Genomic DNA, 23136 nt, shown 5'->3' with positions numbered 1-23136 from the left:
ATTTGATTGGAATGTTAAAATGGGAAATTTAATAAATATTGTTTTAAAAAAATATATTGGTCCTGAGCTTTTTGAAGGAAGAGATCATAGAGCTGGAAGGGACCCCGAGGGTCATCCAGTCCAACCCCCTGCAATGCAAGCAAAGCATCCCGGACAGATGGCCCTCCAACCTCTGCTTAAAAACCTCCAAGAAAGGCGTAAATGTCTTCCTGCTTAGAAGGGATTTGAGTCCGAAGTATTAGCGCTCTGTGGGAGCGAAGTCCCGTGGGCTATTTGCACAGCCTGTAAAAGTTACCGTATTTTCCCATGTATAAGACTAGGGTTTTTCCCTAAAAAATAATGTCAGAAATTAGGGGGTGTCTTATACAAGGATGCATCTCTCTCTCTCCCCCCCCCCCATTTTCTTAAATCTGAGTCCCCCAAAATAGGGGGCGTCTTATACATGGGGGCTTCTTATAGACAGAAAAATATGTTAACTCCCATGACAGAGGGAGGGATCTGAATTCACACGAGTCTTAAGAACATAAGAGTTTTGTTGGATCAGGCCCAAACAGGCCCATCTGGTCCAGAGTCCTCTTCTCACAGGGGCCAATGAGATGCTCCAAAGCAGGCCTAGGCAAACTCGGCAGGAGTTGATGTCTCAAAACATCTGGAGGGCTGGATTTCCCTGTGCCTGCTCCAAAGGGAAATCTATCTGCAAGCAAGACCAGGGCACCACAGCCCACTCTCCCCTCCCAGCATATCTGAAGGAGCGTCTCCATCCCCATCGTTCTACCCAGACACTGAGGTCCAGCTCCAAGGGCCTTCTGGCAGTTCCCTCGTTGCGAGAAGCCAAGTTGCAGGGAACCAGGCAGAGGGCCTTCTCGGTGGTGGCACCTGCCCTGTGGAACGCCCTCTCACCAAATGTCAAAGAGATAAACAACTACCAGACTTTTTAGAAGACATATGAAGGCAGCCCTCTTTAGGGAAGCTTTTAATGTTTGATGTATTACGGTATTTTAATATTTTGTTGGAAGCTGCCCAGAGTGGCTGGGGAAACCCAGGCAGATGGGCAGGGTATTATTATTATTATTAATAATAATAACAACAACAACAACAACAACTTTTGCAGTTCTCAGGAGCTGGTATTTGGAAGCACTGCTGCCTCCAGAACAGAGCTATCAATAGCCCTCTCCTCCTCTAATAATAATAACAACAACAACTTTTGCAGTTCTCAGGAGCTGGTATTTGGAAGCACTGCTGCCTCCAGAACAGAGCTATCAATAGCCCTCTCCTCCATCCAAGTTGGTGGCCATCCTTGCCTCTTGTGGGAGGATAATTTAACTATGAACTGTCTCAAAAACACACAACCAAAGGTGGACAGGAAGAGGGACACCTCAAGCTGCTTCTTCCCTTTTGATTCAGGAACGAAATTTGCCCCAAGAGTCTTATGTTCCCACCTGCAAAATCTATTGACCAACGCAGGTACAACCCCCCCCCTTCTTCTCCCCCAGGGCAATTTATGGGACAGCATTGCACAGAGGTCTCTGCTCAGCCAAGTCCAAGTCAACAAAACCTCTCCGACTGGCTGTGTGAGGCGGCAAACATCCGGGGGCAAAGGGCCCTTCCAAGGCTCCAGCGTGGTGAACGGCTGTTCAGAAAGCGATCCATGGCCGTGGGCTGGGGAGGGGAGGGGAAGGACAGCCGGGAAATGATTGCCCAGAGGTATTTTTCCTGCCAAGAGGGAGAGAAGGCAGAAGCTGCACACCTGCAGATGATCACGGGAGGCAGCGATGGTCCAAAGAGGACTGGGCAAACCCATGAAGGCGGCTAGCAATGGGGACTAGCCAGGATGACTCTGCTCTGCCTCCAGTCAGGGCTCTCATGCTCAGGTCCTGTTCGCTGGTTTTCCACAAACTCCAGCTGACCCAGAAACTCCAGCGGGTGCAGAATGCCGCGGCGAGGCTCCTTACGTCCTTGCCGCGGGATCACATTCATCCAGTGCTACACCAACTGCACTGGCTCCCAGTGGAATACAGGGTCAGGTTTAAGGTGCTGGTTTTCACCTTTAAAGCCCTATACGGCCTGGGACCCTTGTACCTTGTACCTATAGGACTGCCTCTCCTGGTATGTCCTACGGAGGACCTTATGGACTTCAAACAAAAACATCTTGGAGGTCCGGGCCACAGGGTAGTTAGGCTGGCCTCAACCAGAGCCAGGGCTTTTTCGGCTGTGGCCCTGACGTGGTGGAACGCTCTGTCCCAAAAGACCAGGGCCCTGCGGGACTTGACATCTTTCTGCAGGGCCTGCAAGATGGAGCTGTTCCACCTGGCCTTTGGTCTGGACTCGGTCTGACCCTTAAGTTACCCTCCCTTTATGGTCTTGATTTATCAGCTATTTTAAAATGAGGCTGCATTTTAAATTGCATTTTAACCTGTATTTTAATTTGGTTTTTTTCCTCTCCCTCTCCCCCTCCCCCCGTATTATGTTTTTACTGTGATTTTATTTTATTGGTGTTAGCTGCCCTGAGCCGGGGAGGACGGGGTTTAAAGAAAATTTATTATTATTATCTGGTCAACCACTGTGAGAACAGGAAGCTGGACTAGATGGGCCACTGATCTGACCCAGCAATTTCTTCTCGTGAGCGCAGCTGACTGAGATGCTGGTGGCAGAACACATGACCCCCTTCCTCCCCCCTCCAAGGCAATGACGTCTGCCAAGTAATTAAGTCAGGGAGGACTCTGCAGATCTTAGTCGATGAATGTTGACTGCTTTGGCTGACAGACTCATCTATTAAAATGTGGAGCAGCAGGAAGGAAGGAAGGGGGGGAAACCTCAGATGTCACAGCAGGCGCCATCTGAGAAGCGACTGCTGTGTTGCGGTGGAAGGAAGGCAGAACAGCCTTTCCAAGATGTTGCCTCTTGCCTGGCATCTTTTGAAATTGGATTCCTTTCCTCAGCTGCCTGGCTTATCACTGGCACAAATAAAATACTGATGCAAATTGTTGGGAAATCAATTGCTCCATAAAATGTTGCAGCCCTGTTGTTTTGCAGTTCGGTCCCTCCTAGCGCTACCCATCTGACTCAACACTGCAATTCCTTGCAAAAGATCTTCTCCACTCCTCCGCTCTAACTTTTACTCGCGATGTTTCTTCCCCATTTATTTCATAAAAATTTATACACCGCTTGATTGCAAACAAAACAAACAAACAAAAAAACCTCAATGTTTACAAAAAGATAAAACAAGGAAATCAAGGGAAAACATTTTAAAACATACAAACAAGTTAAAATACTAAAACCCGGTTAAAATCCACATCAGTTTTTTAAGCATCCGGACAGGCTTGTCTAAACAAGGATGTTTCTTTTAGCAGGTGCCAGAAATAATACAGTGAGGGCGCCTGCTTGGCCTCAATAGGCAGGGAGTTCCAAAGATTTCCAAGACCGTTTTGTAATCTTTGGAGGGGAACAGTCTGCCATTTCCAGGCATGGCTTGCTCAAGCTGGCCTGGGGCAGATCCTTACGTCTTTCCCAGCAGTGAAATTCTGTGGTCACACTGACTAGCCCAAGGCAACCCTCCTTAAGAGGAGGCGTTCTGTGCTGCTGTGAAAAACACTCCGTCCCTCTCCACCCACTCGGACTGCAGAAAGGCATTCTAGGAGGCGAAATAAGGACACAGCCCTGCAAGCCAGGCCAGGGGTTTTTTTCCTGGAGCTTGTTTTCAAGTAGCTAAGTGTTTCTTTTCCACCCTCTGCCTCTCAAACGAGCCCCTTCCCCACAATGTTACACAAAACAAAAGAATTGCCGTGAAAATCCCTGAAACCAGAAGTAACCGACTATAGAATTGAATTAAATAACAAAAATAAAATATGTAAGGAAAAGTTAACCTAGAATTAAACAAAGACTCTATGAGATGCCGGCTACAAAGTTCGTTTCACTGAACTAATCAGTTTCCTGGAAATAAAGAAATTATAAACCTTAAATGATTTTAAGTGATATCAAACAAAGTCAAGAGCAGGGCTGAAACACTTCCTCGAGTTTACAAAAAAGGTATGAAAACCTCAATGACAAGTTTTAAACATAGCCCTATTTAAGAGAATCATGCAGTAGTAATAAGAAATTGAGGTTTTAAGTTTCAAACAAACTCAACAACAGGGCAGACACTCAAAAACAGAGCTGAAGCGCTCCTGACTGCTGATGTTAAAGAAAGGTATGAAAACCTCAATGATAAGTTTTAAACATAGCCCTATGTAAGAGGGCCAAGCAGTAGTAATAAAAAATTGAGGTTTTAAGTTTTTCACTGCCTTCCCCACAATGGGCATCACAACACCAAAAATTAAAAATACTCAATTGTCAGAATAAAACAGCACATGAAAAACAAACCAATAAAAGCAAATCCACATGCAGATAAAGGTGATAGGCAGCCACTGTGGTGTAGTGGTTAGAGTGCTGGACTAGGACCTGGGTTCAAATCCTCCCACTGGGTGTGACTCTGGGGGCCAATTGCTGCCTCTCAGCCTAACCTATACCTCACAGAGTTCTTGTGGGGTAAAACGGGGAGCAGGAGAGCTAGAAGAGGCAGGCTGTAAGGAGGACTGGAAACCTTTTGTTGAATAGTTAAAGCATGACTGTAAACATGTAAAAACACAGGTAGGATTTGAATGAAGAACATCGGCAAAATATTTGTTGGAGAATATTGTGCAGAAGGTAGGACACAGAATGACCATAATACGCAGAAATTTTAGAAAACATGTGAAAACCATGGAGGGGGTGGAGGGGAAGTCAAATCTGAAACAAATGTGTATCTGAAGAAGTGTGCATGCACACGAAAGCTCATACCAAGAACTGACTTAGTTGGTCTTTAAGGTGCTACTGGAAGGAATTTTTTTGTTTTGACTATGGCAGACCAACACGGCTACCTATCTGTAACTGAAACAAATGTGATTTGGGAAAATACGTATCAAATTTGTAAAACTTCTGAATCCTAAAAACCCCCAACGCAAAAGCCGGAGAGCTATGCGCACAATATTGACTTCCTTGGGAGGAAAAGGCAGCCTATACAGTCATACCTTGGTTCTCAAACACTTTGGTACTCATATATTTTGGCTCCCGAACACCGCAAACAGTGACTGTTCTGGTTTTCTAACATTTTTTGGAAGCCGAACGTCTAACACGGCTTCCGATTGAGCATAGGAAGCTCCTGCAGCCAATCGGAAGCCGTGCCTTGGTTTTCGAATGGTTCCAGGAGTCGAACGGATTGAGTTTGAGAACCAAGGTACCACTGTAAATGGAATAAAGCAAAAGTGGGAAGAGGGAACTGGAGGGTCAGGAAGCGCCGCACTTACCACCTGGCTGATGTCATACCCCCAGGGCAGGAAGAGAACCCCCGTGTTGTACTTCTCCCAGTGGGAGAGGATGAAGGAGAAGAGGACCACCCACAGGAGGATGTAGAGGACGAAGACGCTGACGCCGTTGGGGCCCCGGCCAAAGGTGGAGTAGACCGTCACCACGAAGAACATGCAGGCCCAGCTGTCCAGGCCGTGGTCAAAGAGCTCTCCCAGAGGGGTGCTGGACTGCGTGCGCCGGGCCTGCTTGCCATCCACGCCATCTAGAAGGGGGGGGGGGATAAGGAAAGGTGGGCGTCAGAGGCACGGGTCAACCCCCTGCAGTCCCAGTGGCTGGCTGGGAGGAGAGGCACAAGCCCAAAAGCCAGAGCTTGTGTTAAAGAATCTGTATTTATCTGTCAGGGGTAGGGTGTCTGCCTTGCAAGCAGAAGGTCCTGGGTTCAAATCTCACTGGCATCTCCAGGTGCGGCTGGGAAAGACTCCTGCCTGAAACCCTGGGAAGCCACTGCTGTCGTTCAGTGTCTGCAATACTGAGGTAGGGGGACCAGTGGTCTGACTCTAAGATAGCTTCCTGTGCTCCTAAACAGATTCAGGACTCGGTGGATAAACCGCTAACGGGATTTCTCTGACGGCCATGTTCTGGGAGGGCTTAGGAGGCGTGAACGTGAATGCCTGGTACAAGAGAGGGTGGCACGATGCCCTTACGGAGAAACTGACCCGCAAATTGAGATGGGCAAGGGGAACAAAGCACAAAGAGACCTTTGTTGGAGGACGGTGGGGATTTCTTTCATTCACAAGCACTCCAGAAAACCAAAGCCTACTCCCAAAGATTTTTAGTTAGAGCTTGTGGATCGGTTAATAAGAATATATTTAACACATATATGCTGTTGTAAGCTGCAGTGTTCATAGATGCAGGTTGGGGGGGGGAGATCCTCTGGGGGAAATATAAAGGGGGAAAATATTTTGTTTAAAAAGCATCACTTAAAGAGTCAAGGAAGATGAACCCTTGGCCACCTCTGACTGAGCAGAGTCTTCTTTCAAGGTGTGCTTTTAAAAGCAGCTTCAGTACGAAGGGGAAAGGAGAGTCCTCTTGCAGGGCTATGAGCAGGGCTATGAACACCGTGGTGACGGAAGGGGGCTCCTGCTTGCAAGTCGTTAGGCCCCTACGACTGCTGAGACCACTGTCGCAAATACCCCCTTCTACTGCCTCTTAAAGGTAAAGGGTCCAGTCGTTGCCGACTCTGGGGTTGCGGCGCTCATCTCGCTTTATTGGCTGAGGAAACTGGCGTACAGCTTCCGGGTCATGTGGCCAGCAGGACTGAGCCGCTTCTGGCGAATCAGAGCACTTTGAGGTGCTTTTGAACTACTAGGTTGGCAGGAGCAGGGACCGAGCAACGGGAGCTCACCCAGTCATGGGGCGTGGAACCGTCGACCTTCTGATCGGCAAGTCCTAGGATCTGTGGCTCAACCCACAGCGCCACCCACACCCCTTTCTACCGCCTCTTACACAGACACAAAGATACAGTAAGAACCAGCTTTTACCTAGCGTGTAAGCCATGAAATTGAGGAGGCCCACCATGACCCACACTTTGTTCGGGACGTGCTGCTGATCGGGTGCTGTGGAAAGAAAATCATTTTGAGAGTCAACACAACCTCTAGGGACATGTTTGCTGCACAATCATTATTGACATTATTGACTTTTTATTGATTGTGAATTATTGACTGCACAATCGTTATTATAATCATTATTGTTATTATTATATTTGTATGATACCCTTCATCTGAAGACCCAGGTCCGCAGAGGTCAGCAAACTTTTTCAGCAGGGGCTGGTCCACAGTCCCTCAGATCTTGGGGGGGGGGGGCAGACTATATTTTGGAGAAAAAAATGAACGAATTCCTATGCCCCACAAATAACCCAGAGATGCATTTTAAATAAAAGGACACATTCTACTCATGTAAAAACATGCTGATTCCTGGATCGTCCACGGGCCAGATTTAGAAGGCGATTGGTCCGGATCCAGCCCCCGGCCCCCCACAATGTCTGAGGGACAGTGGACTGGCCCCCTGCTGAAAATGTTTGTTGACCCCTGGCATGGGATACCGTATTTTTCGCACCATAGGACGCACTTTTTCCCCTCCAAAAATGAAGGGGAAATGTGTGTGCGTCCTATGGTGCGAATGCAGGCTTTCGCTGAAGCCTGGAGAGCGAGAGGGGTCGGTGCGCACCGACCGCTCTCGCTCTCCAGGCTTCAGGAGAGCCCCACCGCCAGCCCCACAAGCTCGGGGGACAGCCGGGAGGCGGAACGCTGCCATCCCGCTGTCCCCCAACTTGGTTAGAAGGCTGGCGGGGGGAGAAGCCTGCTCCTCCCCGTCGCCAGCCCCACAAACTTGGGGGACAGCGGGAGAGGCGCAGCCGCCATCCCGCTGTCCCCCGACTTGGCTAGAAGGCTGCCGGGGGGGAGAAGCCTGCTCCTCCCCGTCGCCAGCCCCGCAAACTCGGGGGACAGCGCTGGGCTCCCGCTGCTTGCGGAGACTTGCCTGTTTGGGGGCTGGGGTCGGGGGAAGCTCGAGCTTCCCCCGTCCCAGCCCCGCGCCTGGGGGGGAAATAATTTCCCCCCCTTTATTTCCCCCCAAAAAAACTGGGTGCGCCCTATGGTCCGGTGCGCCCTATGGTGTGAAAAATACGGTATACAGGGAGGGACATGGTCCCTGCCCAAGACTGAAGAGGCATTGGAAATGAAGGTCAGGCCAATAAACAGGTTAACTGGGAACATGCCAGAGAGATGCTGCAGGGACTATCCAGGAAAATTTATTGGGACGATTCGCCGAGATGTCCCTGTGAAGGACGAGGAGGAGGCCACACAAGCAGTAGTAGCAGCAGCAGCAACAACAGGAGCAGCCAGCAGGAGATGGGACTTATATTTGTTTTATTTATAATAATATTTGTATACCGTTGTAGAACAGAAAATAATATATCAAAGCAGTTTGCAGCAATAAAACCATTAACACCTTGCAATAAGAGGTTTAAAACAGACGCCAGTTAACCACTGCCGAAGGATGTCTTCTTAATTGCCTGCCTCGGCCTGGCAGTTAAGTTTGGGGCAGGGGTTTAAATGTTGACACAGAAGGCACTCGCTGGATCTCTAGCGGCGTTAAAGGTCATTGTTGTCAATCAAGCCTCACGAACTTGTGGGATGACCAATGATGCTCAGGGGCCAAAGAACAGGTGACACTTCCAGGAAGGATAGGGGAGGCTCAGTACAGGACCACAACACTCCAGGTAGGGTTTCGACAGAAAGATCAAGGCCATCCAGATAACTGGTGATCATCACCTCTGCAAACTGACAACTCCCTCCCTGCTCATTTCAGTCAAGGGCAGAGTCCTGGAGCTTATCACCCAGGTTGTAAAGAGGTTTGCCACCAACGCCTTCTCCCAACTGTCAGGTTTCCAAGGCTGGAAGGCAACTCCCTAGGCATAGGGTACCACCCTGGCATTCCCAGCCGATCCGGGAAGAATCCTAGAGCTGTAGAGTCAAAGGGACCCAAAGGGACATCTAGCCCAACCCCCTGCAATGACGGGGACTAGGACTATGGCAGCAGCTCAAGGCAGCCTCTCCCAACTTGGTGCCCCCTCGTAAGAACAGCTTTCTGGATCTGGTCAACGGCTCATCCAGACCAGTGCCCGGTTCTCACAGATGGCCGTCATGGGAAACCTGCAAGCAGGATTTGAGCGCAAGAGCAGTAGCTGTTCCTAAGGTACCCAGCAGTGTTGGCCGCCTTTAAAGGTAAAGGGACCCCTGACCATTAGGTCCAGTCGTGGCCGACTCTGGGGTTGCAGCGCTCATCTCGCTTTATTGGCCAAGGGAGCCGGTGTCCAGCTTCCGGGTCATGTGGCCAGCAGGACTAAGCCGCTTCTGGCGAACCAGAGCAGTGCACGGAAACGCTGTTTACCTTCCCGCCAGAGTGGTACCTATTTATCTACTTGCACTTTGACATGCTTTCGAATTGCTAGGTTGGCAGGAGCAGGGACCGAGCAATGGGAGCTCACCCCGTCGCGAACCGCCCACCTTCTGATCGGCAAGTCCTAGGCTCTGTGGTTTAACCCACAGCGCCCCCCGCGTCCCTTGGCCGCCTTTAGGCACACACAATACTCTGCTCCCCTTTAGATGTGTGGGGTGACGAGACAGTCGTGGCCCATTCCCCCCCCCCCCGGCCGCAGTCCAGAACTGACGTTTGAGTGTGTCACCGTAGAAACAAGGAAGTCAAGATGCCATCAATGTGCAGAGACAGAGTGAAGAACACGCACCATCTCAGCTCGTATCACTTTCATGCCTGTAAATGTGTATGCAGCTTTTGCTGTTCCTCTTTAAAGAAAAACTGTCTTACCAGATGCATAAAAGTCAGGGTCACAGTATGCCATGAGGAAGAAGTTGAAGACAAGGAGCAGGAAGCCACTAAACGTTATCAAGTTGGGGGCCAGCCACATGGGGAAAATCTGTGAGAAAGCAGCAAAAACACATGCAGAAAACCCACATTAATTGATTAGCCATGTACAGTCAAGCCCCCTCTGTGACGCTTAGGCAGGAGGAGAAAGGGACTCTCCTTGAGAGTTAGGGTGATGTTTGTCTTTCTTGCTTATCCTTCGTGCGGCAAAACAAAAAGGAGTCCAGGGCATGAGTGTAGCTTGTGCATCTCTGGACAATTAAGCCCCCTCAAAGAGGAGGAGAAGCAGCTCCTGCGTGAGTCACAGACCAGAACAGGCAAGAGGCCACGCCAGCCAGAAAGGGGACTGGCAACTTCTCCACTGACAGGGATGCCAACAGGTCCACTTCAAGCACAGAAAGCGCACTCAACAGGGCACGGAGGAAGGCAGGAGGGCCAACTCACCTTGACCACCGTGTTCCAGAAGGGATGCATGACGTACAGGGAGAGGGGGTTGTTGTCCACAGCACTGTACTGTGAAAGAAACAGAGAGGAGAGAGAGGTTAGGCTGGAGATTTTCTAACCCAGCAAGATTCTCTAGAAAGTCCACCAGCAAGAGCTACAGAGAAATACCTAAATGTGTATTTATCAGGCCAACCAAAATGGCATAAAGGTTGCCAGCAAGCTTTTGAATTCTCCAGAACGATCAGGCTGGAGCAGCAGTTTCCGAACGTTTTCGAGCGACCGAACTCATCCCCAGTGCACCCTGTTCTGTAGGAGGTCTTATTCAGGATAGGGGTTTGCACAACTCCCCGAGGAAGGCAATAACCCGATGAAAACCCGTCCAGGGACAATTAGCTGCACACTTATTCAAAATCCAATTGAAACTATTTAATTCAACAAAATGGATGAAATTTAATAAAGAACAAAGATTGTGAGAGCGAGGGTTATTGTTTTTGCTTCCTTATTTATATCGTAAAATGCCCTGTGGTCCTCAGGCGAAGGGTGGAATAGGAATTATATAAATAATAAAAATAACTTGATGTAGTGACACCAGGTTTTAAGAGTCTGATACGTCTCTTATACCTCCAGTCCCCCCTCCCTGCATCTTAGCAACCCCCCAGGTAATCCCACTGTCCCGTCCCCCCAAAAAAGGATGGGTGGGTGATACTGCCCGTTTTGGGAACCACTGGGCTAGATGGTAAGCAAAGCAAGGGGTGGGACAGAGGGAAAACACAGTGGGTGGCAATGCCACGTCTGCTTCTGATCCGAGTTTCAAGGCAGGATGCAGCTGGAGGGAACAGGCTGTCTAATAAGGCACTCTTGGATCTATGCAGGGATCAGGCTGTCCCCAAAACGTAATGGGGAAAGCAAGCATTACGATGGCAGACTCCCCACTCCTAGGGAACTGGCCTGATCCAGCAGGCTCTTATGACCTTATAGTGAGAAATGCACAACAAACACCAGCTTTCCCCAACCTGGTGCTCTAAAATGACAACTCCCAACTGCCCAGGCCAACACAGCCATGCTGCAATTCTTCCATTGCGGTGGTTCAGGGTGCCAAGGGCACACGCCCAACAGCTTGGCAGAGGTTGCTTTCGGGAGAGAATTCTGGCTCAACCTGCGTCCACAGGCCAGAAACTCAGCCACATACAACTGCACGTTAGAAGTCTCCTAAACACACCAAGTGAGAGCTGGACCATAAAGAAAGCTGATCCCCGAAGAATTGATGCTTTTGAATTCTGGTGCTGGAGGAGTGCTCACTGGAAGGACAGATCCTGAAGCTGAGGCTCCAAGACTTTGGCCACCTCATGAGAAGAGAAGACTCCCTGGAAAAGACCCTGATGTTGGGAAAGATGGAAGGCACAAGGAGAAGGGGACGACAGAGGACGAGATGGTGGGGCAGTGTTCTTGAAGGTACGAACATGAGTTTGACCAAACTGCGGGGGGCAGTGGAAGACAGGAGTGCCTGGCGTGCTCTGGTCTGTGGGGTCTTGAAGAGTCAGACACGACAATAACAACAAACACACCAAGGTGCTGCAATAATCCCACCTGAGTAATTATTCCAGATGATGGAGCTTCTCTCTCTGCTTCCAACCGCCCTCCCTCTCAAATGTCATGTTGTCCCCCAGAAGTGCTTGAGAAACGGGCACCGTCAGTCAGAAGGTCAGTCTTGCTGTGCTGCCTGCTTCAGGCTGGCAGGGCGAGTGACGCCTTGCTACGCCGCTGGGTCTCCGGAGTGGCGTCCGGCCAGCCTCCCTGGCACCTGATTCACCAGCTCCGTTCCGTCTCCAAGGACGGCACTACCAAGCGATTTAGGAGGTAATGAGATTTCAGTTAATGGCAGGGGGGGGGGGGTACTTGGCAGATTTGTTCAAATCCCATTATCTCTATCCTTCTTGCGGAAGTCGGGAAAGGCTGCTCCTGAGCATTTGGAGTCAGTGGAAGAGATCACTCTAGACGACTGCTTTGCCTGCACTGTAGTAAATCCAGTATTGTGGCCCTGCAGGAAGGGCTGCAAACATTGCGCCTTGAGCTGTGGCAGACAAGCAGCACCAGCAGCACCAGAACACCAGAAGGCAACCTGTCAAACATTTGGCATCCCGCCTGCAAAGCCAAAAGGTTTTGCTCTCGTTGGCTTCATACCTCCAGATGAGCAAAGCTCTCTTCCCAAATCTATTCTTTTCTGCAGGTAAAGGAAGGAGAGGTGAGGACCTCCTTTGCCAACTGGATGTATTTACCTACAACACCCATCAGCCGCAGGTAGCAGGAAAGTTGCCGTCAACAGCAGGTTGGCAAAGGCTGGGTTAGGGCCTTAAAGCTGTTTGTATACCCAGGTATTCAGCACCACCAGCCAACTCTGTGCTTGGGAGTTTATTTTGTTGGTTATTACTTACTAACTTTATTTATTTATAGTCCACCTTTTTCTCCACGGAGCTAAAAGTGGATTGCATGGTTCTCCCTTCATTTAACCCACACGACAAGCCTGTGAGGCAGTTTGGGCTGGGTGACCAAGATGCTGCTACTGGTCTCTTGGTGAAGAGGAGACCAGCAGCTTCTCCTATCTGCTGAGAGGCCGCTGTAGAGTGGCTTTGGAGGCCCAGCCAGATAGGTGGGGTATAAATATATTATTATTATTATTATTATTATTATTAGGGCTGGTGAGAACCGGCCGATCTGGCCTGCAAGGAGCTTGCTGCAGCCGCTGTTGTGGCAGCGAGCGATGCATTCCTTGGTTGCTGGATCTGCCGTCCCTGTGGATCCTGCTGCCTGAAGCGATCGCCTCACCTTGCCTCGTGGGTGGGCTGGCCCTGTTACTTTTCATGGTTTCTTTGGAGAGAAGCAGACTATCAGCCCAGGTTGAGACGTAATGCTGAGCTAGACCATGGTTTCTATCCTGGCAGCATCAGGAGCAAGCGAGGAGGGGAAACCCAACCAGGACATCCAAATCTATAGTACTCAGCAATTTGCTTCATATGTGTAATTTAAAGAGGTCACAGAATTCTTCTTGCTTTAGAGAAGAATGTGGGTTATAGTGGTGTTGGGTTTGAGTTTTGAGTACCAGTGCAGCCAGTGCTTACACACAAACAAGCTCTGCCACAGATCAGTCAACCTTAATATTTGTAATTTTGGACAGCACCAAGGACTAGATGAAGATAATAATCCCATTCATTCTTCCCTTGGCAGCTCCTGCTGAGATGCAGCCCCAGACCATTCATTTCTCAATTGTTTGGCTTTTAAGCACCAGAGAGTCAGATTACTATTATGGGAAGTGCTGAATAGGAGGCAGAGGGAGAAAAGAAGGCTGGGTGATCTGGGACAGAGCAATACTAGAGGGAAGGCTGGCTTGATAGCGCAATCTTCACACCAGAAGATAATCAAGATCAATCTTCAAACCTGAAGGCAATCAAGATTAAGTTTCAATTTAATCACCTAGGAGGACGACTCCTTCCAGAATAACCCTAAACTCATCTTACAAAGCCGAACAATCAGGTCACTTATTATTTTGCAAGTGGTTGGTGCAAAGAGTTAGTTAGTGCATGACGACGACTCCTAACCTGAGCCATCAGCCCAGGCCTTAGTGAAGGAAACTCCATGCCTTTCCTCCTGCAGATGCGCAAGCTGACACCTCAATGCACTTTGCAGCTTGAGGCTGCCTTCGGAATGGGTCATTTGAAGCAGTGGCCACTTCTCTCTCCCCAATGACAGCTCCAGAGATATACAAGGTAAACTTTGAAGCTGAGAGGTGGTGGTTGGCCCAAGGTAAGCTTCATGGCTGAGGGGTGTTATAATTTTTTTTTTTAGGGTGCAGACACATAGCAGACACACACTCCTCAGAAAACCAATCCTTTGCCCTTCAAAATTTAGGAAATATTCCCTGAGGAAATTACACTTCATTTGGTTATTTGGGATGAGCAATCCCAAAACCATCTCTGTTCATCTTGGAAAACCTTTCCCAATAGCTCTTTCACTTGCAAATCCTTCCAGCTGGTCTGGCAAATTTCTGTTAACCTCAAACCAGACCTGGCAAATGAGCATCTTTTGTGTAACAATAGGTATTTACCATTTCAAAGGAATGTCCCAGACTAGCCAGGGAACCAGGCCAGAAAAATCATATCCATGCTCCAAAATCCTAAAGACGCCAAATCACACAGAATTCCTTTGTCTTACATATATTGCCCTTTTTCCAAGTTCAGAAGCTAGGGAAGGTATCATCCCGAAACAGTTCAAAATCCAAGGTGCGGCTTCCAATTGGCTGCAGGAGTTTCCTGCAGCCAACCAGAAGCTGCGGAAGACGTTCGGCTCCCCAAAATTGTTCACAAACCGGAACACTCACTTCCGGGTTTGCGACGTTCGGGAGCCGATTTGTTCGAACACTAAGCCGTTCGACAACCAAGGTACCACTGAGTCAAGGGACCATGCTAACTCCAGTTTCTGGCTGGAAACTAAGGCAGATCTCGTGGACAGAAGGTTCCAGTTTGGTGGAGGAACTTCCAGCCTACAAAAACTGCCACCACAATAAACTAGTTCATCTCCATCGCAGCCAAGTCGCTCATTTTCTCTAGAAGCACCACTGATTAGGTAGAGTCCTTTGCTGCAGTTTGAAAACGACACACTTCAATTAGAGACGTAAACCCAAAGTTTCTGCTTCCCCTTCAGAAAAGAGTTTTAGCATGGTGCTACTTAAACTGTCTAGATGCCAGCCTTGCCTAACCTGGTGTTCAGGACTACAACTCCCATCAGCCCTAGCAGGCAGATCTAAGATGGTCGAGGCTGATGGGAGTTGTAGTCCAAAATGTCTAGAGGGCACCAGGTTGGACAAGGCTGGCAGAGAAATGGACTTTCAATGCAGTGACATTTTCTGGCAATGAGGGGGGGGGGGAGGAGGAGGAGGTGGAGCTGGCTGGCATGGTCTGAAGTTCACCTGGCAGGGGGGAAGGTATTTGGGACACAATTACTGGTGTAATCTTGAGCCTGCATATCACGTAGCCTCGGGTCCCATTACAGAAGCACCTGCTCTGGTTTCAGAGCCCAGCCACTGCCAAGAGAAACAAGACACCTGCAACTCCAGCCTACAGAGAAAGCACCTGAGTGCGGCCCTCAGTTCCTTTCCATTAAGTTTATTTCGCGTGTTAGTATGAAAGTAAATATCTAAAACATCATAAAAGAGCATGATTTATTTTTCTCATCAATGAATGTTCTCCAGTTCTCAACAAATTACACACCAGTCTTCTTTGTTGTACGCATGTATAATTTGTTAATTCTGACATTGTTTTCGTAAGAAATTATTTCCCAAGCATGGAGCCTGCTTTTCCCAGAGCTGCTGAACACTATGTTGATGTTTTCACCCAGCTAGTCACGCCAACCCCAAGAACCTGCTCCTGGACCATCACCACTGCTTCAAATCCCACAAGTATGCCCAGGCAACTCCCCATTTGAGCAAGACTGGCATGTGTGCACCAATTTTGGCACTGCAAGGGGGTGGAGGTGGAGCAGGGCAGGATTGGTGCCCAGAACGCAACCCCTGTGAAAATGGGGAGTTGCCTGTTTGCGAAATTGGGATTTTTTTTTGCGTGCACTTGTTTACAATAAATTTGCTGCCCCATTTACTCATTTTGGAGAGGTCCTTTTGGAGCTTTTCGCAATCCTTTTTTCCCTTTAAGAACCCTGAACCATTTAGCATCATCCGCGATCTTAGTCACCTTGCGAATCACCCCCAGCATAGGAGAGTCCACAGCAACTCAGAAGAATAATTACATCACAGAGGTAAGGCTTGTTAGAAGTCAATGAAAAATCATGCCAATCTCCTCTCTTCTTTATAAAAGTGTTGGTTAAAAGGTAAAGGTAAAGGGACCCCTGACCATTAGGTCCAGTCGTGGCCGACTCTGGGGTTGCGGCGCTCATCTCGCTTTATTGGCCAAGGGAGCTGGCGTACAGCTTCCGGGTCATGTGGCCAGCAGGACTAAGCCACTTCTGGTGAACCAGAGCAGCACACAGAAACGCCGTTTACCTTCCTGCCGAAGCGGTACCTATTTATCTACTTGCACTTTGACGTGCTTTCGAACTGCTAGGTTGGCAGGAGCTGGGACCGAGCAACGGGAGCTCACCCTGTTGCGGGGATTCGAACCGCTGACCTTCTGATCGGCAAATCCTAGGTTCTGTGGTTTAACCCACAGTGCCACCCGTGTCCCAGTAAGTGTTGGTTACAAAACAGCAAATATAAAAATCCAAGTCTATTTTACTGGGGGCGTGGGGTGGGATTATATTCCCCTGCAGAAAAACCACAAATATTTCACAGTAAATGCAGACCTTTGCTGTTTCAATGCAATTTCAAGTAAGCCTTATGCAATCTCTCGAAGTGCAGCTTTGAGCTGAGCTTCAAACTGTTTTATTCTGTCTCTGAATAGGGCATTGTTCTTACCGATTTTTTTTCTTTAATTAATTTGTATTTAAAAATACTGCAGAATTGATTTGCAAGCCTCTGAGAGAATTTTTATTGATGGGCAGCCATATAAAGCAAAGCACAGCAAATAGCGGTTCCACAGCCAAGCGACAGAAACTGCCTTTTGATGAGGCGTCCTCCCAGCTATCATCTCTTTGCAGAATTAGGAGCGCGGCAGAGCTTCAAGGCTCAAGTGCCAGGAGGCTGTGTCTCTCGCTTAAGCCTGCCCTGCAATAATGCCCCTCCTAATTAGCCACGTTCAATTACTAAGCCCATCGTAAATCAGCCAGAAGCAACATTTTCTTTAGCCGGAAGACAGCAAAACCAAACCTCTCTCGGTCAGGATAAAAACACAAGTCTGTCGTTAGATCTACGCAACGCTTTCGAAGGACTCATGTTTCCAGAAGCATCTCAGGGCCAAATGGAAGGTTATCTTGAGCCTGGGCTGATGTCTGAATTCAAAACATGGTAACAGATACTCCTCTCCTCCTTCTAGACCAGGCTTCCCCATCCTGCGGCCCTCCAGATGTTTTTGGCCTACAACTCCCATGATCCCTAGCTAGAAGGACCAGTGGTCAGAGATGATGGGAATTGTAGTCTCAAAACATCTGGAGGGCTGAGGTTGAGGAAGCCTGTTCTAGAGGCTACAGCAGGAGTAGGCAAACTGAGGCCTGGTGGACGGATCTGGCCCAATCGCCTTCCAAATCCAGCCTGTGAATCAGCGTGTCTTTACATGAGTAGAATCCTTTTATTTAAAATGCATCTCTGGGTGATTTGTGGGGCATAGGAATTTGTTCATTTTCCCCTTCAAAACATAGTCCGGCCCCCCACAAGGTCTGAGGGACAGTGGACCAGCCCCCTGCTGAAAAAGTTTGCTGACCCCTGGGCTATGGCATCACACAGGCAAAAGTTAACCCACGAGCTAAACCAGGGGTCGGCAACCTGCGGCCTATGGGCCACAAACGGCCCATGGGGGTTCATTTAAATGGCCCATGAGCCTCCTCCAAACCAAGCCACCCACTTGGTGAGTCCCCATGAGCTGCACTAAACTGGAAATTGCGTCTGTGCAGATGCGATCTGGCCCACAGAGCGATCTCCACGGGAGTGAACCGGCCCAGGCGAGATAAACCTTGCCGACCCCTGCGCTAAAAATGAAAATGTGAGGAAAACCTGCTGGGTCAGGCCATTGGGCCATCTAGTACAGCATTCTGTTCTCACAGCGCCAACCAGATGCCCAGGGAAAACCCGCAAGGAGGATCAGCAACTGTTAGTCCAGGCATAGGCAAACTCGGCCCTCCAGATGTTTTGGGACTACAACTCCCATCATCCCTGAGCACTGGTCCTGTTAGCTAGGGATAAAGGGAGTTGTAGTCCCAAAACATCTGGAGGACCGAGTTTGCCTATGCCTGTGTTAATCAGATACACTGCTGCCTCTGAGCGTGGAGGCCCAGCCCAGCCATTATGGATAGAGTCCATGGATAGACTTACACTCCTCTTTTAAAGCCATCTAGGTTTCTGGCTTTCAGTCACCTGCCCAAGCGAGTTCCACAGTTTGTCCTTCATGTAAAGATCACAGGGCAGTTTACAACATAAAACACAAAATTCATAATAGCAAAAAAACCCAACAGCCTAGGATCAAAACTATCAACCCACCCTCCAAGCTCTGAGCTAGAAAGGGGTACTCATGGGCTGGATGCTAAGCTATGAAACATTTTGCATTTGATAGTAGGCCTGGATTGTGGCAGATGTGCACTATTCCTGTAAAAATAATTAGACTATTTGCGACTAACGACTAAACAACATTTGCAAGAGTGACACCTCTTCTTTGTGCCCCTCGTGTATCTGGAGTTTAAGAGAGGACCACTGCAAACAGCCCAAAACAAGTTCCCACTGCCTCCAGTCTTTCTTTTCCCAACACAGAATTGAAACTGCTCCAGGCCTATAAGTGAGATTAAGGAAAAGACAAATCCTTTGGGAGAACTATTAGATCATATTTAAATGAGTGGATATAAGATTGAAAACAAGATGATAATTTGCTTGGAAAAACTTTTTAACAATGTAAGTGGGAGCAGGAGACGTGAGGAAGTCCAAAGGAGTTATGGAATTTTGTGTATGACATAAGCATTGTTGTTTGTTATTTATGCTTTTTTCTTATAAAAATCCTTAATAAATATTTATATATATAAAAAAAAGAAACTGCTCCAGGCCTGGCCTTCATTCTAAACCTGCTTGGAACTATATTAATACACGCAACCCTGCTATAGCTGCTGGCAAACAATGCACATTGGCTAGGATGCAGGATTTCCAAGAAACTCCCCATTTCCAAGGCAGGTTTCTTGTCCCTTTGGATGGAAACCTGGGACTGAAATGTGTGTGTGGCCTGATGGAAGTTTCAGAAGCCAGAGCTTGCTGAATTATACAATTTCAAGGAGCCAGGGTACTCCAAAGAAGAGGGAGACAGTCTTGTGCAGCAGGAGGAATTATGGGGTACAAAGCTTGCTGTGGAAGATGCACAGCTTATGCCATTTGTTCTGCCTGAAGCATCCCCACATCCAGCCCACCTCTGTACAGCCAGATGCCACACTCTGGTCTCCCCAGGTACAACTAGGTTCAGCTCTGCCCCATAGCCTCATCAGGCATCACTGGCTTTTGCCGGCAGAATTTTTGTAAAAAAAGAAGGAAGAGGTGCAATAAGCCCAGCACCTTGTTGTTGTTGTTGAGTCGTTTAGTCGTGTCCGACTCTTCGTGACCCCCTGGACCAGAGCACGCCAGGCACTCCTGTCTTCCACTGCCTCCCGCAGTTTGGTCAAACTCATGTTCATAGCTTCGAGAACACTGTCCCACCATCTCGTCCTCCATCGTCCCCTTCTCCTTGTGTCCTCCATCTTTCCCAACATCAGGGTCTTTTCTAGGGAGTCTTCTCTTCTCCTGAGGTGGCCAAAGTACTGGAGCCTCAGCTTCAGGATCTGTCCTTCCAGTGAGCACTCAGGGCTGATTTCCTTCAGAATGGAGAGGTTGGATCTTCTTGCAGTCCATGGGACTCTCAAGAGTCTCCTCCAGCAACCATAATTCAATTTGCTTGCATAGAGGCAACCCAGACCTGATGCAATGCAACTGACCCACGTCCAAGAGGAGGCCTCCTGCTCCTTAGGGGAGAAACTGCTGGATTCCCTTTCTTCCCAAAGGGAGCCAGATGGGGAGAAGGCAGCACCTACGTGCAAGTGAAGCAGCCCTGCCCAAAGCCCTGTGGCGTTTTTCTCTGGGGCTGCAGCACATGATGCTGGCCTCCTAGCATGTCAGCAAGAGGCGGCAGTGGCTGCCAAGCGGCAAGCTCGAGGGAGAGCCATTCCCAGCTCTCCGTCCTTTGTGCGCATTGCAGAAGCACACCAAAGGCCTCAGACTGCCTGAGCCGCAAGACTTTAATCATTCCGCTGGGATCCCAGAGGAGGAGGGCAGGCAGAGCAGTCAACGCCGCTGAAATGCAGATTCTGGGCTGAGCCAATCCCCTCCCGTTCAAAGCTCTGCCTGGGAAATGGCTTCAATTGTGGCTCCATTTAGATTCACACTCCAGAGTCACCTTTGTTCAACCTTGCTCACTATAGTGCAAAAATGTAGATGGTCCTAATAAAAGGTGTGCCATATCACTGCGGCTACCTGTCATTTTTGTTTCTCCTCTTTTTCAGAGACCTGCAAAAATAGGTTTGCTCTGCTGGATCTTTCAGAAAGAGGCCCTTTTTGCTGGCCCGTATCAGGGATGAAACCTGCTGCTCTTTATTTGCCATCTGTCAGACCGTTTTAGATTTCACTGCTTGTCATTTTTTAATGGACTGAACTTTGCTTTCCAACCGTTCGAAATGCTTTATAAATCAGCATAAAAAACATGCTAAATTAAAATTAATTTAGCCTTGAAAGCCAAGGTTTGAGTCTTCAAAATCCTCCTTTTCCACTGAGTGCTGTTGCGTTCATGCCCTGCTTGTGGTCTTCTTCTCAGTCACTGTGGGAAGCAGGAAGATTAGACAGGCCTTTGGTTTGATCCAGCTGCACAAGGCAAAAGCAAAGATTTCTTTCCAGGACTGCAGAGAGCAAAGGAATGGTGTCTACATGGGCTGCTTTCCCTGTGTTGAAGCTCTAGCTATGTCAGGATCAGTCAAGGCGGTCCGGACCTTGCCCCAGGTAGGAGAAGACCACAAACTGATTTCATTAGAGGCCTCTGTGTGAGAAAACTTAAGTAGTAGTTCTGTTACAACCTCTGAGAATTGCCAGGCTGCTGCTGCTCATCCTTCAAGCCATACTGATAGAACCATAGAATTGTAGATTTGGAAGGGACCCTATATCTCAGTTTCTGAGATATAGTACTATATCTCAGTTTCTGAGATATAGTAGCTAGGAGCTAATTGGCACCTTAAACCCTGATTATGGGCACAACAGAATGTCTAGGCGTAAAAGAAGTAAAAGTAAAATAACTGCAAACAGAAAACCCCTGAAGTAGATTTCTCTATATCACCCCCCCCCCCAAAAAAAAAACCACCTCCACTGAGAGGTCATACCTTTAACCATTTCAGGCTATTTCTTTCATATGGAAGCCACTGACAAATTACATTGCCACATCTCTCTCACAATCACACAGGGGCGGGGGGAGGAGGAAGGGAATAAATGACAATATTTTTACTGGATGTGGCAAGCTCTCTGTGGCCATGATCCAAGGAGCCACTTCAGGCAGACTCAAGGGTTTGAACATGCCCAGCAGGACTTGCCATAACATGAAGTGCTTTTGCGTTCTCTCTCCTAAGGCGGGTATACCACCATTGCGTATCCACTCAAAATGACTGAGAGCACTTTTCTGCCTTACGGAAGTGTTTTAAGGGTTACAGAAATAACCTGAAGTGCGCCACAGAAATGCCAAGCGTTATTCATCCTGAAATAGGCGGGCGAGCTTGCATCCCAGCTCACCCTTGTCTGAAGGATGCTGCGTCTAGGCAGTCTGCCTGAACTTTCACGCAACGCAGATAGAGGATCACTCAACAGGGAGCCTTGACAAGTCCTACCAGCTCTTCAGATACAATTCAGATTTGTGATACAATTCTGTGCCAGCATTCTTATATCCTTAGTGTTTTCGAAGAATGCTCTGAGTCAGAGCCACTGATCCTTCAAGCCAGTGTCAACGCAAACTGGTCTGCCACAAATATGGACTGAAAAGCACCTTGGCTATACTTCTTCTTTGGCAATCTCTAGTATCAGAGTAAGATTGTCTTCCATAAACATGGTTTTAACAATTTAACAATGACTCATTGTTAAATTGAAGGACTGACTGTGGAGGCCAGTTCTGGACCCACACGTCCTTCCACAGTGGGGACATTGGTTTCCGGGCAGGAGTTGATCACGGTGTGGATTTGCCAAGCGTGCCTTCCTCTTAGCACGTTTCTCCCTTGCGTCCTGAGTTCATGAAGTGGATGGCTGTACCACTCTGCTCGCTGAAGCTGTTTAGCACCATGCAATGTGAATTTGCTGGCCAGGACCCAACCATTCATTTATTTATTTTTTGAGGGGGAGGCAAGCACCAGCTTGCTACATGGAGCCTGTCCCACATGCATATCAGGCTCCCACCCCACATATACAACGGGTGGTATTCAACTAAGGTTTACTCAGAATAAACCCACTGAAATTAATGTGAAATCATAGCACTGTAGAGTCGGAAGGGACCATGAGGGTCACTTTGTCCAACCCCCTGCAGTGCAGGAATCATTTTGGCCCTGAATGTGGGGCCCGAACCTGCAACCCTGAGATTAAGAGTCTCATGCTCTGCCGTCTGAGCTATCTGGGAAGGCCCTCGCTAGATGCATTAACGTCAGTGGGTATACACCAGGCACAGGCAAACCTGCCCTCCAGATGTTTGGGACTACAATGCCCATCATCCCTGACCACTTGTTCTGTTAGCTAGGGATGATGGGAATTGTAGTCCCAAACATCTGGAGGGCCAGAGTTTGCCTATGCCTGGTATACTCCAAGTAAAACCTAGAGTTGAATGCCGACCATAGTCATGAGCCAAGAAAGAACATCTTCCATTTTAATTCTGAAATGACATTTCCTATATTTCTGAAATGACACCTTGGCCAATACTGTGAGCTTCTTTTTCTTACCATGCCCTCAAGCCCAATAATCTTTACTGAACATAAAATGGAGATGAGTTCTTCAAAGCTTGCTACCTACTTTGTAGCTTTGAGCTGGTTGTCCTCAGGGAGCGTTATCCTGTTAATGGTTCAGATTTGTTTCTATCCCAGTGGACAAACACATCTCAGACTGAGCAGAGGAGAGGATACTGGGGGCAACATGAACTCAGTCAACCCACAGTTGCAAGGAAGCAGCTTGACTGGTCGGGGACTGCCCAAGAAAGTATTTATATCTTACTGAGTATGACTGCTAGCAACCTGGAGGAACTTGTATTTCATGTA

At 48.4% G+C, this 23136-nt stretch overlaps 3 protein-coding genes and 1 long non-coding RNA gene across 6 annotated transcripts in view; 2 read left to right on the top strand and 2 right to left on the bottom strand.

The window, feature by feature from the left end:
* Positions 1-23136, top strand: part of LOC310842040 (sterile alpha motif domain-containing protein 12-like) — a 225228-nt gene that overhangs the window by 25802 nt on the left and 176290 nt on the right. The window lies entirely within an intron of this gene.
* PRR30 (proline rich 30) overlaps positions 1-23136 on the top strand; it is a 146572-nt gene that overhangs the window by 46841 nt on the left and 76595 nt on the right. The gene's annotated exons all lie outside the window — the stretch shown is intronic.
* Positions 1-23136, bottom strand: part of LOC310842149 — a 119297-nt gene that overhangs the window by 32450 nt on the left and 63711 nt on the right. The window lies entirely within an intron of this gene.
* The window catches only part of SELENOI (selenoprotein I), a 69917-nt gene that overhangs the window by 14288 nt on the left and 32493 nt on the right, over positions 1-23136 (bottom strand). For all 3 annotated transcript variants that reach the window (XR_014562768.1, XM_083733644.1, XM_083733643.1), the window contains exons 2-5: positions 10210-10278; positions 9709-9817; positions 6864-6938; positions 5322-5584 (exon numbers count right to left, since the gene is read on the bottom strand). Coding sequence is in view for 2 of the 3 variants with exons in the window: in XM_083733644.1 (XP_083589770.1) it covers positions 5322-5584; positions 6864-6938; positions 9709-9817; positions 10210-10278 (516 nt within the window). In the remaining variant the exon portion in view is untranslated. The remainder of the gene's footprint in view (positions 1-5321; positions 5585-6863; positions 6939-9708; positions 9818-10209; positions 10279-23136) is intronic.

Source organism: Podarcis gaigeae (assembly GCF_964106915.1).
Source record: "Podarcis gaigeae genome assembly, chromosome: 3".
In the NCBI taxonomy this organism is placed as follows: Eukaryota; Metazoa; Chordata; class Lepidosauria; order Squamata; family Lacertidae; genus Podarcis; species Podarcis gaigeae.
This window is presented reverse-complemented; position numbering and strand designations above follow the sequence as displayed.